Below are 15,423 nucleotides of genomic sequence, written 5' to 3' on the forward strand. Positions count from 1 at the left end.
TGTGTGTGTGTGTCTGTGTGTGTGTATGTGTGTGTGTATGTGTGTGTGTACTCTTGTGCACTGGGACAGTGATCCCTTGCTGTTCACTGCTTCCGCATTAGTGGGCCCAGTGGACATTGATAAATGAGGGCATGTGTACAAGCATTCTGTTCCTCGTGGCGTTTGTCAGAATAGAATTTATTTGTTCTATGAAATGCTCAGAATAAAAGAAGAAGAGGAGAAGATAGGGTAAGAGCATGTGGGCGGGAGGATTGAAAAAGGGCAGGAGAGAGGAAGGAAGGGGGAAAGAGAGATGGGGAAGGGAGGGAGAAGGAAGGCAGGCAAGAGGGAAGGAAGGGAAAGAGAGAGGAGGAGACGGAAGGCAGGAGAGAGGAGGAGAGAACAGTAGAGGGGGAAGTAGGAAGGGGAGGGAGTGGGGGAGTGGAAGGCGAGCAGTTACAGCTACATAAGAGATGCACACCAGGATAGACACAGACAAAGCCAAGACCTCCCAGTCAAACAGCTGAGCGGTCCCTTCCACCCTGGAGTGCGCCCTGATTCTCATCCATCCCCCACAAAACAAAGAACGTTTAAGAAACCTGAGCTTCCTGGTCAACGTCAGCCACTTGCCTTCCTGAATGAAGACAGGGTGTTTGCATTTCAGAGGAAGGGCAGGGATGACTAAAGTCATTGGAGTCCTCACATTGCCAAAATTAAGATTAATCAGTTTCAGGGCATCCCAGACAGCTCAGGGTGCTCCAGGGGAGGAACTTCAGGATGGAGGCTAAGAAGTGAAAAATGTTTTTTTTTCCTTTTGCATCTTGTATTCTTATATTTATTTTCCCAGGAGAAATATCACCTTTAACTGTGTGCTCGGTGAAGCATACACAAAGTTTCAAAATTCTCCAGTCGACTTTCACGTTAAAACTCCAGAAAGGATTCAGATACACAAAACAGTCATTTCTGCCAGAAGGCTGTGTCCTCAGACCCCATGCCATGGCTCTGTTGATCAAAGAGCATAATATGCATTTCCCAGTGTCTTCTAGAAATCTCTTTACATTGGAATAAATTCTGAAATCTGGTCACAGCGTGCTACTTATAACCTTGGTATTTTATTATCAAGATTCATAAATTATACAGCGTTTAGATAAAAAAGCATGTCTCGGAATTACTTCTGTACCCCCAAGAGGTTAATATTAGAGACATCAGATTTGAGAGAGTAAAGCGAGAGAATAGAAGCCAGTAGCTCATCAAGGGCGCGGAGGCTTAATAGAGATAATTCCCCCTTACTGCTAGGGCTTTGAACTTTGGTTAATGATGATTACAGATGAAAGAGAACCCAATGTACCAAGTTTCCCAAAGATCTGCATACTAAATCCGCAAGCCAGCAGGTAGAAATCCAAAGTAGGGCAAGGGAGTGTGTCCTCAGCTTCCCCTCCCCGTCAAAGGGACCTTTTCAGCCCACGCAGGTGTAGCATTTGAATCAGTCCTAAACTTTCTCTAAAATGTCCAAGTCCTCGGCACTTTCAGGTCCGGTCACCACGACCAATGTCTTCCAAATAAAAAATTCCTTTTCCTAGTTTCAGGCGGCTCTTTGAAAAATTTTACTCTTAGTCCTTAGGAAGTACTAAGTTGTCTGTTCTGTGTTAGGCATTTAGAATTAACAGAGACACTCGCATCCATTCACACGAAGCCTGTGGGACTGTGGAGTTTGTTTGATGTGGGAGGAGGCACTGGGAGACACCACGTGAGAGAGAGAGCGTCCACAGTAGGAAGCTCGAAGGAGACCGGAAGGGAGTGGCTTAATGAGTTCCACTCTAAATAACAGGGCTGAGGAAAAATTTTATCTAGGAGGAATTTGAAGAGTCACTGAACTAAAAAGAAGTGAGCTGTGTGGGTGCATGTCCAGGAGTAACAGACTCCCAGAAAAAGGGAAATACAAGGGTGGGCCGTGTGGAAAGACTAGGATGCCAGGAGCCCCAGAGCAGGGTAAGATGAGATTGTGAACACTGAGCTAGGAGGTCTCACAGCCCATGGGAACTCAGACGCTGAGGTCCCACAAGCCACTATGAGGATTTGCCTGAGGAAAGTGATGTCATACCAACCCCAGTGGGTCAGCAAGAGCCAGTTCAGCTCTTGCTTCCCAGAAGTGTCAGGAGGGGCTGTGGGAAGTCTCTGGAGTCTCCACACACTTCAGACACACAGCCTTCACCGTGAGCTGATACTCGACAAAATCGGAAAGACCTACGAAGCAGTCCTCACTTTTCTTCCTTCTGTTGCGTGCATTTATACCTTCCAGCAATTGCAAACTCTTACTCTCCTGTTCTCTTTTGTTTTCCTGTAGCCAGGAAAGTAGTAGAGGGCTCATGAAGAATGAATTATTTCTGGAAACACTTTGAGCTTTATACAGAAGCGCATGGGTGGCAACACATGCTGATCACACAGTAAAGAATTGTAAACCAGGAGGCTGGGTGAGGTTCTGAAGAGAAGAGATCACTAGGTAACAGACACTGAATGTTTTGAAAGTCTGTGAGGGTACACATCCCACCCCTCTTATAAAACCAGAAATTGAAATTGCAGACCTCTGATCATGGTCAACACAGGGGGAGCTTACCTCATCTCTGACGCTGGGCAGAGACGTGACTTCAAAATTAAGGAGAACGTCACAATAGTACTGCCTACTGAAGGCTTTACAATAAAGGGCAAAAGCATGCTGTTTTGTCTCCCTTAAGAGTTAGTCCATATGTGCTGCCAATCTAATCCTCATGTGGAGAAAAGCATCTATAGGGGAACTCTGACTGTCCCGGATGCTTTAGAAAGAGTACAACCCCTGTGTACAGCGTAAATCATCAGAGTCCCTCTGGCCATGGCCGACTAATATCCCTTGAGAGTGTCTCACTTTACTCTGAAATAAACCATTGTCCGTCTTCTTCTGTTTACTTTGACTCATTTGAACTCTTTCCACAAAGGTCACAAGGACCTAGGAAATGAGAGGACTGCAAAGAGATGCCCACGACAAGCTGCGGATGGCCACACTTGATGGAAATCTCAATTCTATATTATTTGTACAACGTATGAACCAATACTGCTTTGGGTCTTTGAAGCTACCTTGCTTGGGTCTTTGGAAGGTAAGGCCTCCCAAGCAAGCAAATCAAGTCATGCCTTTAGTGTTGTTTTCTGCAGAAACCGATATGCACCCAATGAATCTGGATGGACCTGACTGCGTTCCCAGTCCTGTAGAACGGGGTCAGAGGGATTGGCTTTAGAGCTTATACAAGGGTTGGGAGCACACCACTGCTTTCTAACACTGTGTGAACATGTACAAGGAAGACAACACTGGGCCTGTGTAAGAACTGCATAGAAAAGAGAGCCAGGTTCTGTACTGACAAGTCTCTACTGGTTCTACACAAAATTCTAAAGGGCAAAGAGGCCCAGACCCAGTTTTCTATGTTCCTGTGGCTGGTTCTACACCATGAGCAAATGGGTAGCATTCAATGGATTTAGTGGATTAGTTAAAAAAAAAAAAAAAAGATGTGGAATGGGGATTGTGTGTTCTGGGTGGCATAGGGGAGTTGGACAGGGAATGGGGGTAGACATTGTCAGAACACTGTCCAAGAATGCGATAACATGAGAATTCTGAGTGCTTATGAGAAAGCCCCAAGAGAGCACCCCAAGCACCTTGTGACCTCGGTTTCTTCAAAGCACAGAACTGTTCTTGGGATGTGTTTTTGTGACCCTCCCAGGTGTAGTGGGTAGGAGGGGTTTTACTTTAGCTGTTGTGATTCATATGCCTCTATGGGAAACCATGATTTTCCACACATGGATTGTCCTTGAGATTGAACACCTTACTCATGTGTGTCTCCTTAACTCTCGGAGTATAAATGGTCTGATGCTCTGAATAAAGCTGGCTCTTGCACGGGACCTCGGTCTCCCTCAGATTCACACTGCCATTGGAGCACTAAACACTTGTGATCAGGTTTCATGAGATACACGCACAAAATTCTCAAGAACAAAGAAAAACAAAACCACAGGAACAGTTTTTTAAAAAATGAGTATCGAGTAAATATCTTGCATTACAGATATTTTGCTCACATAAAAAAAAAAACCGATAATGATCTTTGTCAGTAATTTGTGTATGCTTTCCCAGTAAGTTTAATCCACCTCCCTCCAACCCAGTGTCTGAAGAGGTAGAGCGCAGGCACTTACCTTGTGGTAACACCTGAAGTATGCGGCCCGTTCGTCTGAGAACTTCTCCAGTCTTTTTGGACCCTTGCTCGAAGCTTTCTTGAACACTAACCAGCATCGTTGATAAATCTAGAAGGAAACACAACATCAATTCAGCATCCCCAGACTCGACTGCTTCTGACATTTGCATTTAAACGTTTTCTTTTTGGTGTTTTTACCTGTGAAATATTTGAACGCTGAAATGAATGCTGATTTGGGAAGGTGAAAAGAGTGTGTGTGTGTGTGTGTGTGTGTGTGTGTAGAATGAACAAACTATGTGTTTCAGACAATTACTGGAATCAAAATAAGTAAGTATGCCAGGGCCAATCCCTCCACGTTTTGAGATGGGATCTCTATTATATTCCAGTGCAAAGTTCCAGAAATAAAAATCCACTAGCGTCTGACAGATGGATAAAGCATCTGGCTTGCTACTGTCTAGATCTTGGTATACACCTTCCATCCACCAGTCCCAGGGACTCGACATACATGAGTTGCCTCATTTCAGGTGGGATAAAGAGATAAATCCACTCTTTTCTGAAGCTTAGGTCAGAATCTAGGATCAAAGGAGTGTCTGATGCCACTGAAGAGATGGTAGGATTTTATTATCTATAATAACAAAAATTAGAAATGACTTAATCTTCATCAATAAGGAGCGGCAAAGTCACCTTGCTTCTATTATGGATACTTTAGCCCACCTCACTCATCTAGAGAGCTAGACGGTGCTAAAGCTAAGCGTATTTGCCTCTAGGAAGGAACCTGAACGGTTATGATGCCAATGCCCTTCTAAGTGTTGATAGTTATGGATCTGGGTTTCTCTGCAGTCAATGGCAGCGCAAGACTCGTAACGTAACTAGTCAAATGGCTGAGAATAAGAAATGATTGAGTTCCCGGCCTTAACAAGCCATCCGTATCAATCGCCCTGCCCCGACAGAGCTTGGGCAACATCGTGGAAGAGGGGATGGAAAGACAGTCAGAGAAAGAGGGTGGGAGGATTGCTGTTAAGTGCTATCCTCTGGACATGACATGGCTGCATGAGATCAAGCCAGCAAGACCTGTCAACAGTCTCACTTACAGCAGTCATTGGACTCAGAAGGTTACAAAAGTGAGGAGAGGTCATGAAAGTAGCCGGGAGATGGATAGCATCCTGCAGGGTGTCACAAGAAATTGGAGGGGCTGGGGATAGATACGGTCAAGGTACAATATATACATATGTAGAATAGTCGCGAGATAAAAGATGAAAGTGGAGGTAGCTGTGATAAATCCTACAGGTGTGGTACACGTTACGATGTACACCTCTCACATGTAATACAATGTTATACAGCTATAAGGACTGTATCATCACTGTATTAGAAACTCCAGCCATATAGATGTGATACATGATGTTTGATAGCAAATTATGCCATGCTTGTCATACACAGGCAATCCAGGAGCACGTAGCCTCGGTAGTTCACTCAAACCAAGTGTCAGAGGAATTTCTAGTGGCATGGGAAATGTTCGTGGTGTGTTACGGGAGTAACAAAATAAAAGCTCAATGTCACAATCATCATAATATTAAAATGCACAAAGAAGGATAAAGAAAACATAAGGTTGTTAATGGTATTTTCTGTGGATTGAAAGAATAGGTCTGGGCATTTTGTTTGCATAATAAAATTTAATCTGATGAATTAAATAGAATTAATAAGATGAATTGATCAGAATTAAATAAAATATAAATGGAATTTATATTTTAACATGTGCATGTAGGTACAGATATGCAAATTGTGGAGGCCAAATGGCAACCTTTGGTGTTATGCACTTTCTTTGAGACTCACACATTCTGCTAGACTGGAGGGCCAACGAGTCTCAGGACCTTCCTGCCTTTGCCTCCCCGACACCATGACTGCAACCACATGTGTGAACACAGGTGGAGAAGCACCTGCTTAGGCAGCACACCTCCGATGTTTAGGAAACGGTCACCTCACAGTTTTCAGCTAGGCTGGGGAGGGACGTGATGTCGCGACCCTTGCAGAGCGAGTGATTGGCTGCCTGGGCCACCCTCATCCTCCCAACCTCAGAATCTTGTTACTTCTTAAATACCCAGAAGTATGAAGACAGCACAAGTCAGTTCTACCAGCTTCCATCTTGCACGGTCACTGGCTCTTCCAAGGAATGTAAGAACCCGAAGACAAATTGGAACAGCAACTTAGTTGAACAAAATAACCTCTCAAGGAATGGAATGGGGACAAATGGACATCCATAGGGAGAAAGAGAGAGGAAAGGGAGAGAGTCCAGGCAGGGGAGAGAGAGGGGGAGGTTCTCATATTGACTTAAGCGTTAGAACACTTGCTATACACAGAAAGTAACTGGAAGCAGACTTACAAATAAAAGGATGAGCTTTTGAAAATACTTTTTCGTTCTATTTATATGTGTGCATGCATATGATGACATACGTATGCATATATATGATTATATACCACATGTGTACCATGTCTTCAGAGGATGAAGGGGTCACTGAAGCCCTAGAGCTGGAGTTACAGGCAGTTGTGAGCCATATTTCTAGCTCAAAACTTTATAAAACTCCAGCTCTTGGGGATCTAGGTCTGTGCCCAGAGCACACCAAGATTGAAGACTGGACTTTGTCAAAATTAAAACTGCTCTGTGAAAGAGCCTATTTAAGGGATGGAAACACGAGCTGGAGAGGGAGAGAAAACATGTGCATACCATGTCATTGACCAAGGACCATGTCTGGAAAAGATATGCTCAACCAGAAAACAGCCAGTGATCTAGCGATACAAAGACAAAAGCCAAATGATGAGAAGGCATATAAAGCGTGTCATTGGAGTAGATACTCAGGCAGCTTAGAAGCACATCAGAAGCTATTCATTTCTTTATGAATGGAGAATGTTTAAGCTGCAAGTGCAACAGGTTATCACCGCACACAGAATAAGATGGTGATGATGGTGGTGGTGGTCGTGATGATGATGACAGTAACAGACACGGAAGACATCTCCATCAAATCCTCAACATGACATGGAGACTTTGCTTCAGCAACACACCACTGATGTTTAAAATGAGCTAAAAGTGGCTTAGCCACTCTGTAAAAGAAGGTAGGATTGTCTTTAAGAGCTACAAATAATGTATGAACAATGCCTGTACTCTTACTTCACTATTTATTTACTTGTGTGTGTGTAAGTGGGGGGGGGAGTGGCTGTAGAAATCCCGGGGTGTTTGGCCATGCCCCCAGAACCCAGAGACCTAACATGCAGTGGGTCACGTAAGGTATAGGTAGAGGGCGTGAAACAGGTCTCTGCCTCAAGATTTACATATTAATGAATTACCTAAAGGCCCGGGCATAGATATCTAAATTTTCATCTCCATAGCCCCACCTTTCCCCCCCTCCTCAATATAATGGAGCCCCTCCTGGCATTTTGTGGGAGAGCACCACCATTCAGATACATCATCATGGTCAATAAAACTTCTGTATCTTCGATTCCATGTGTCTCCTGGAACTCTGGACTCTCTTTGTGCAAGTGGGAAACTCGCACCCTGGAAAGCCTTCCTCGCACTCCCTGCTCTAGTGGTCTACGGGGCTCTCTCCCTGCGCTCCCTAGCAGTGGCCATCCGGTCCCCGTGTACCCGAGCCTTCACAGGCTGCCCCCCTCCCCACGTCCTGAGCCCTTGTGGGCTGCCCCGGGACTCAGCCAAGGCCTCCGGGCACGCTAGGTCCCCGCTCTCCCTGTCCCAGCCGTCCGCCGGGCTCCCTCTCTCCTCTGCAACCACGGGGACTGCTCCGCGGCACTAGCGAGACTGAACCGTTAGCTGGGACCTCCGCCTTGGGAGGCCTGAGCTGCAGCTCTGAGGACTGCCTCAGCGGCGACCACGGCGCACTTTGAACCGTGTGTGTGTGTGTGTGTGTGTGTGTGTGTGTGTGTGTGTCTGTGTGTGTCTGTGTGTGTCTGTGTGTGTCTGTGTGTGTGTCTGTGTGTGTCTGTGTGTGTGTCTGTGTGTCTGTGTGTGTCTGTGTGTGTGTGTGCAGACACACATGCACATACTCCCAGGGTACACATGTGGAAGTCAAGGGACAACTTGTGAGAATTGGTTCTCTCCTCCACTGTGTAGGCTCCAGGAATTGAATTCAGGTCATTAAGTAAGGGAACAATTGCCTTTACCCCTGAGACACATTGCCAACTCTTAAAAAAAAAAGAAAAATTAAAATAAATAAAAAATATTACTGTGGAGGTTTGAATAGGTTTGCCCCCATTGACTCATGTGTTTGAATGTTTGGCCCACAGGGAGTGGTACTGTTATGAGGTGTGGCCTTGTTTGAGCGGGTGTGGCCTTGTTGGAGGAAGTGTGTCATAGGTTTTGAGGACTCCTATGCTCAGGCTCTGCCCAGTGCAGATAACAGTCTCCTCCTGGCTGCCTGCATCAAGTTATAGAACTCTCGGCTCCTCTAGCACCATGTCTGCCTTCACACTGTCATGCTTCCCACCATAATGACAACTGACTGAACCTCTGAACCTGTAAGCCAGCCTCAATTAAATGTTTGCCTTTATAAGAGTTTCCTAGGTCATGGTGTCTCTTCACAGCAATAAAAGCCTAGCTAAGACAATTACGTTACTTATTTATTTTGCACTCTTAGCAATCTATTATACAGAATTGCACTTATATATACATAAAAATAAACTATATTGTACATCCACAGCAGTTTTATTTAGGACAGCTGAAATCTAGGAAGGACCCCATGGACTTCAGTGGGCAGCACTACATCTGGAATACTACCTAGCAATAGAAACAATGACTTGTTGCTATGGGTAACAATTTGGGTGTCTCTCCAGAGAATGAGGCTGAATGAACAAAGCAAACATGCTGGGAAAGTGGCTCACTGGGCAAGAATACTTTCACACTTTCAATGCAAAGGACGAGTTCAAATCCTCAGCATCCATGTAAAATTTGAGGTGTGTCATCATGGGTGCCTACAATCCCAGTGCTATTGGGGGTAAAGACAGGAGGATTGCTGGAGCTTGCTGCTTCTTGCCTCACTCAGAGTTCAGTCAATGACTCTTCTCTCCCTCAAGGGCATGAGGCAGAGACACATCAGGGTAGCCAACTCCGTCCTCTGTCTTCAGACATGCCCGCCAGGACACACATGTACACATACGCAATATACACTCATACACAGAAAGAGAAAACATAAGTCGTACTAACACTTTACACTCAGCTGGAACCCCAAACCCCGTACATTCTAGATGTCCTACAAGAAAAATACTTCTACATCTCTAGCCATATTCCCAACATACAAAATTACAGAGCCAAGAAGCAGCTACAGTGGTAGTTGGCGGTAGACACAAGCGGTGAAGGGAAACAGGATTGGCTCCATGGGGTCTATGGAGCTCTGGACGTGAGAAACCATTCTGTAATTTGATTATATCAATCTCAGCACCTTATTTATATTCCTCTGAATTTTGGGAGGAGTTTATTTCCAGGGAAGCTAGGTAAAAGGTAAAGGATCTTTGTATAGCATAAATCTATAACTAAATGTACATCTATGACTACATCTAGAATGAATGCTGCCAGTCACGCTAAAACAAAAACAAAAACAAAAAAAACACACCTTTGATCCCAGCACTCAGGAGGAAGAGGCAGGCAGATCTCTGTAAGTTCAAGGCCAACCTGGTCTATATAGGGAGTTCCCAGCCAACAGGGCTACAGAGTGAGAGCCTAGGTCAAAACAAAATGTTTGATTGTTAAACGGACAATGTAAGAATGTTTATAGATCGTTCTAAATCTAATGTCTATATTCTCCAATCTCCCCCTTGCCCCACCCCTGCACCCTCTATTTCTGGTCATTAAATCACAGTCTGATAAAATACTAAACAACAATAAGAAGACAAGTAAAGCGACAGGTAAGATTTGAGCACAAAAGTCCTTTTCAGGGTGGAGCGCCATGCATGAAAATTAGTATTCTGAACTGTTGGCAGGAAGTCCTATCAAGATCCACTTAAGTCTGAGGAGCAGATGAGTCCACTGGCTCCCTAAAATTGTACAGCTACCAAGGACTGCAGTTACAGCGGCAGCAATAACTGTCACTTGCTCATTCAAATCAAATGTGTGCAGGAGGTTTCTTACTGTCTTCCTATTACTGGAAACCTCTGGTTTTTTCACATACCTCTGAAATGTACTTAGAAACTGAACATTCTAGAGGGTATGTAAAAATTAAATGAATAAATAATAAATAAATAAATAAATAAATAAATAAATAAATAACTTTTCCCACTGCAAGAAAAAGATACTTTCAGTAAAAGGGATATTTTTCAATTTCCTAAATGTGTCTCCACTTTCCAGACACACTCATTTAATGAGAACACTTTTAACTTTAGAGATCAGTTCATTTTCTCAGTTGGACCAGGATTTGCCTGGATCTCTTCCAAAGACTGTTGCATGCAAGTGGAAGATTCATCATTTTCAGCTCATCTGGTGAGAGTGCCATCTTTGACCCCTTGATATGCAGGTTGGGGGATTTTTGTTTCTCACTCTGTGCCCCTCTCTTCATTTTATTAAACACTAAAGGCACAAAAGCACATTATAACAATATAACAGCACCAATGATGTAACATAAGTCATACACGGGGCTGAAGAAACAGCTCAGAGATTAAAGAGCTTTTGTTGCTCTTACAGAGAACCTGGGTTCAGTTCCCAGTACCCACCTAGGAAGGCTCATGCCAGCCTATCACTCCAGTTCCAAGGGATCTAATGCCCTCTCCTGGCCTCCTTAGGAACTGCACACATATCCAACACAGAGATACATACATACACATAATTTTTAACAAATGAAATCTTTAAAAAAAATCAGTATAACACAGCTGTAAATTAACTCTGAATATAGGTTAAAATCCATTTGTCATTCAGGAAATGAGAACCCTGTCTGCCTGTGGAATGAGAAAGAGCAAATTGGAATGACAAAGTCTATCCTGCCAGCACTTCCTTTGTAACTAACCAGTACAGAAGGTCACAAGGGTGAGTGGGTTCCAGAGCCTTCCTTTGCTCTCTGTTGTCCATCAGAGGCTCCAAGTGTGGTCCAGTCTCACTCATGAGAACTCTCAACCATGCAGAGTCCTAGAGATTAGACAATGTCTGCTGATCAGAACCCACAGTGATGAGACCATGTCAGTTTACCATCCAGTGAGCTCACCACATACTGACTTTTTAATTCCAGGCCAAGGCCAGGAGTTAATTGGATTGCTTTTGCAGACAGTGCCATGACCCACACCTGGGACTGACAACATGGAATTTTCCAAGATGAGTTGGTGTTGACAGGACAGCTCATTGGAAAAAGACCCCTTGCTCCCAAGTCTAATGACCTAAGGTTGACCTCTGGGACCCAAGTGGTGGGAGAAGAGAACTGAGTCCTGAAAGATTTCCACTTGTGTAAGCTACACTCCACTCATTGGATGGATGGATGGATGGATGGATGGATGGATAAAAATAAATAAATACAAGTTTTATAAAAAGAAAATTCTTCATTAGTGATGAGACTCAGGGATGAAATATTTCCAACAAGGGCCATTCCATGGTATTTGACACATGTTGGTTGCCATCTTGAGTTCCAGAGGCACACCTTGAAGGTGAAATACAATGTGGGCATCAGAAAGTTGAATTTCCATTTCCACCTGCTACTCTCACTCTCTTCTGAGAACTAGACATTCACCTGAGAGGATTCACCACCATTAACAGTTAGTAGTTAATGATAAACGTATTCTTGGCGAAGAATTTGGTGTCGAAGAGATTTCATGAGATTGAGATCTCCTAATACTGAGGTGTTGGGTTGAGGGTTTTCACCATGTAACCCTGGCTGGCTTCAAACTCCTAGACAATCTTCCTGCCTCTGCTTCTGAGTGTGGATCAGTTATTCTCTGTATTTATTTTTAATAATGGGATAGTCTCACTATGTGAGATGCTCACTAACACCACTGGGCTCCATGTCAGCACCCTTCTCCCCCAGTCAGCAACCAAAGTTGTCAGCCGATATTGCCAAAGCTCTTCAAGAAGAAATAATGGGAATCACCATGCTATGGACAGAATATGAAGTGTGTCTTACAGGCTTGCATACTGGACACTTGGCTGTCAGCTCATAAGCTTCTGGGAGATGACTGACATCAGGGCTTGGCTGATCAGGATCAACCATTCTGTGATATTCTCTCAGGCAACCTTGGTCACAACTATAAAAAGGACTCATTTACACTGCCCGAGGTTAGCAGGTGATCTGAGATCTCATGTTAGAAGAAGATGAATATGATGGTTAGTATATGCTTGGCCCAAGGAGTGGCACCTTTAGGAGGTGTGGCCTTGTTGGAGTAGGTGTGACCTTGTTGTCAGAAGTGTGTCATTGTAGGAATGGGCTTTAAAACCCTCGTTCTAGCTCCCTGGAAACCAATCTTCTGTTTTCCTTCAGAGCAAAGTGTAGAATTCTTAGCAACTCCCGTACCATGTCTGCCTGGATGCTGCTATGCTCCCACCTTGATGGTAATGGACTGAACCTCTGAACCTGTAAGTCACCCCCAATCAACTGTTATCATTTATAAGAACTGCCTTGATCATGGTGTCTGTTCACAGCAGTAAAAACCGTAACTAAGACAATAACCATTGCAAGAATCTTCAAGGCCCCTAACTTAGAGAAGCTCATTTGTAAACTCCAAACAACCCAACCCAGGTCCCCTGGAAGAGCAGAAAGCGCCCTTAACTTCTGAGCCACTGCTTCAGCCTCCCGACTTATGGTGGGCCAGATCTGGGTTGTGAGCCTTGATTTATTGATCTCTCTGTGGAAGAACTTTTCAAGTCTTAGCTCTGGGCCATCTTTGATGAGCATAAAGCACTACCAGGCAAGTCTCTGCTTGGGGAAACAGAGGTGCACAGGCCTTGTGTAAGAATCCCATTTATTCTACATCTGCCGCAAGTCAAAATCCTACATTACTAAACTTGTATTAAAATGTTAGCCTGGGGTTTCTTAAATCTCTCCCACTGAATGTCTAATGTCCATACTGAAGGCTAGAATCGCTGTCCCAGACTCAGTGTAGACACCATTGAAGATTGCCTCCTCCTGTGTGATTGAAGCACTGTTCTTTTCAATACGGTGGGATGGTAGTGCTGGGCTTTTCATATTTCTTTTGTTCTAGGAGGCTAAAGTTCACATTGTACGTAGGGTGAGGGGGTAGATCACAGTTGTTTTACATTTTGCCAGCATTTCTTTCCTGCATTCTCATCATCTTCCTCTTCCCCAAGCATTATCCTAACTTTAAAAACACTTCCTCAGCCACAGAATCTTGAATTAGTCTCTTTTCTCCTACCCTTCCCCATTTCTTTTAAAGTTCCCACACACAAATCAAGTGTTTTCCTCATCCAGAATATGAATACCAATAGCTAACGTCCTCTGAACTCCTCCTCTACCTGTTGCAGAAAGCTCTCCCTTCTGGATCCATTTTCTCAATGAATTCTCCTGGCAATGCTTTGTGACACGAAAAATACCAACTCTGCGTTACTGGGGGGAGGGGGCATGCTGGCACAGGAAGAGTGACCTCTAAACATCTACCCAGAGTCCTGAAGCTACTCGAAATGAGCCAGAAGTCAACTTTTAACTGTTAACATGGACGTCAGAATTTCCCTAGAAAAGTTAAACCGCAAGCAATGCGTAATCTGATGCAAGGGTCAAACAGCGCACAAGAAGCGAACATCTGCTCATCAGCTCTAAAAAGAGAAATCTAGCTGTAACCGTGGGTGCTTTCATCTGGACCATCTTCCCAGCTCGCCGTCTTCTGTGTACAGTTGGAGTTTTGACTTCAAGTTCGCCGGCACTAACTTGAGTTTTAAGGGAGCGTTTCTGAAATTGAAGGCCTAAGATGTTAATCCAGGACCCCCAAATCTCCCAGCCGTGTGAAAGAAGTGCTTGCTTTGACGAGGCTTCACACTCTCTCGTGCTCTCCTTCAGTCAGGATTCTTGGCAGAAGTCCGAAGGTCCAAGCATGCACTGCTACTGACACAAGAGGTCGAGAAGTACTACAGGCAACTTCTCCACTTTCTGTATCTGCTCTTGCCTCACCGATGCTCAGCCTCAGTGGCTCCCACAGTCACCATGGCAACAACAAGCTTAGTGTCCTGGCTGACAGACTCCGCCTACAGATGATCACCTGGGCTGCCTAAGCATACCCTGCCCTTCCCTCTGGCTGACTGTATCCTCCCAAAGTCAGTTCGTCTGTCCAATTAAGACAGATAAAATGCTGAACTCCAAAGCGCTCCCTGCATTGCCCGGAAACATTCATAGAAGATGTGATTGGCCCACACGATATGGAAATCAAGGGAGAGGAATGTAAAGTAGGAGACACCTGGAACAGGACTGAACCCAGCAGTAAGTTCTCTCTGTCCTGCCGGCCAGGAACTGTACATTCTCCTGTGACAAACTCATACCGGCCTGAAATGTGGCTAAGACCAGGACAGAAATTATTTCCAGGCCTATGAGTGACAGTAGAAAGCTGGGTCTTGTGAGTATGCTATCTCATCTCTCTCTCCCGGTTTGTTTGTGCGGACCCTCAGAAGTTGGTACCTAAAGCTTACAAGAGGGGCTCTTCAGTATTCCCCAAGGCCTAATTTGTGGGCTGCTACCAATCCCACTTTATAGAATAATGTGCTAGCTCAGAATGGTGTGCTTTATGAAAAAAAAATTAATGAAGAAACAACAAGATTTCTTATCGCCTATACGTACCTATGTTTTCTTAAAGGGAAAAATGTTAATTTCGAGGAAACTACTGTAGGTATCAAGGAACAGTTTAAATTCACCGCAAGGAAAAATACTAGCAAAATAATGGCATGGTTAATCAAAAAAATAAAAGTGTGTTTTAAACGAGTTTGAAATACTTAGAAAGCATTCACAAGAAATGAATTAGCAGTGGCAACCCTGGACTGACTGATAGTGTCAGTTAACACAACCGTTCTAGAAGCACAATGAGTCTGCCTTGACCCAGAAATAAAACTTCTAGGACTCCCCCACCCCTAGGACATAATTTTAAAAGCATGCAAACGTGGGCACAGGGTGCAAACATGTGGGCACAGGGTTCTGAAGGCAAACAGGAAAAGACTGGCTTCCAGGCAGCTTAGGGGAGGGTCTCAAAGCCCACCCTAACAGTGACACACTTACTGGAACAAGGCTACATCTCCTTGGGCCATGCATATTCAAACCACTACAGTATGTGT

General features: G+C 44.3%; 1 protein-coding gene across 2 annotated transcripts in view; it reads right to left on the minus strand.

The window, feature by feature from the left end:
- The window catches only part of Dok5 (docking protein 5), a 147,476-nt gene that overhangs the window by 72,342 nt on the left and 59,711 nt on the right, over nucleotides 1–15,423 (minus strand). For both annotated transcript variants that reach the window (XM_028769740.1, XM_028769741.1), the window contains exon 2: nucleotides 4,186–4,293. In XM_028769740.1, the coding sequence (XP_028625573.1) occupies nucleotides 4,186–4,293 (108 nt within the window). The remainder of the gene's footprint in view (nucleotides 1–4,185; nucleotides 4,294–15,423) is intronic.

This window comes from Grammomys surdaster, unplaced genomic scaffold (genome assembly GCF_004785775.1).
Source record: "Grammomys surdaster isolate TR1022 unplaced genomic scaffold, NIH_TR_1.0 193, whole genome shotgun sequence".
NCBI lineage: Eukaryota > Metazoa > Chordata > Mammalia > Rodentia > Muridae > Grammomys > Grammomys surdaster.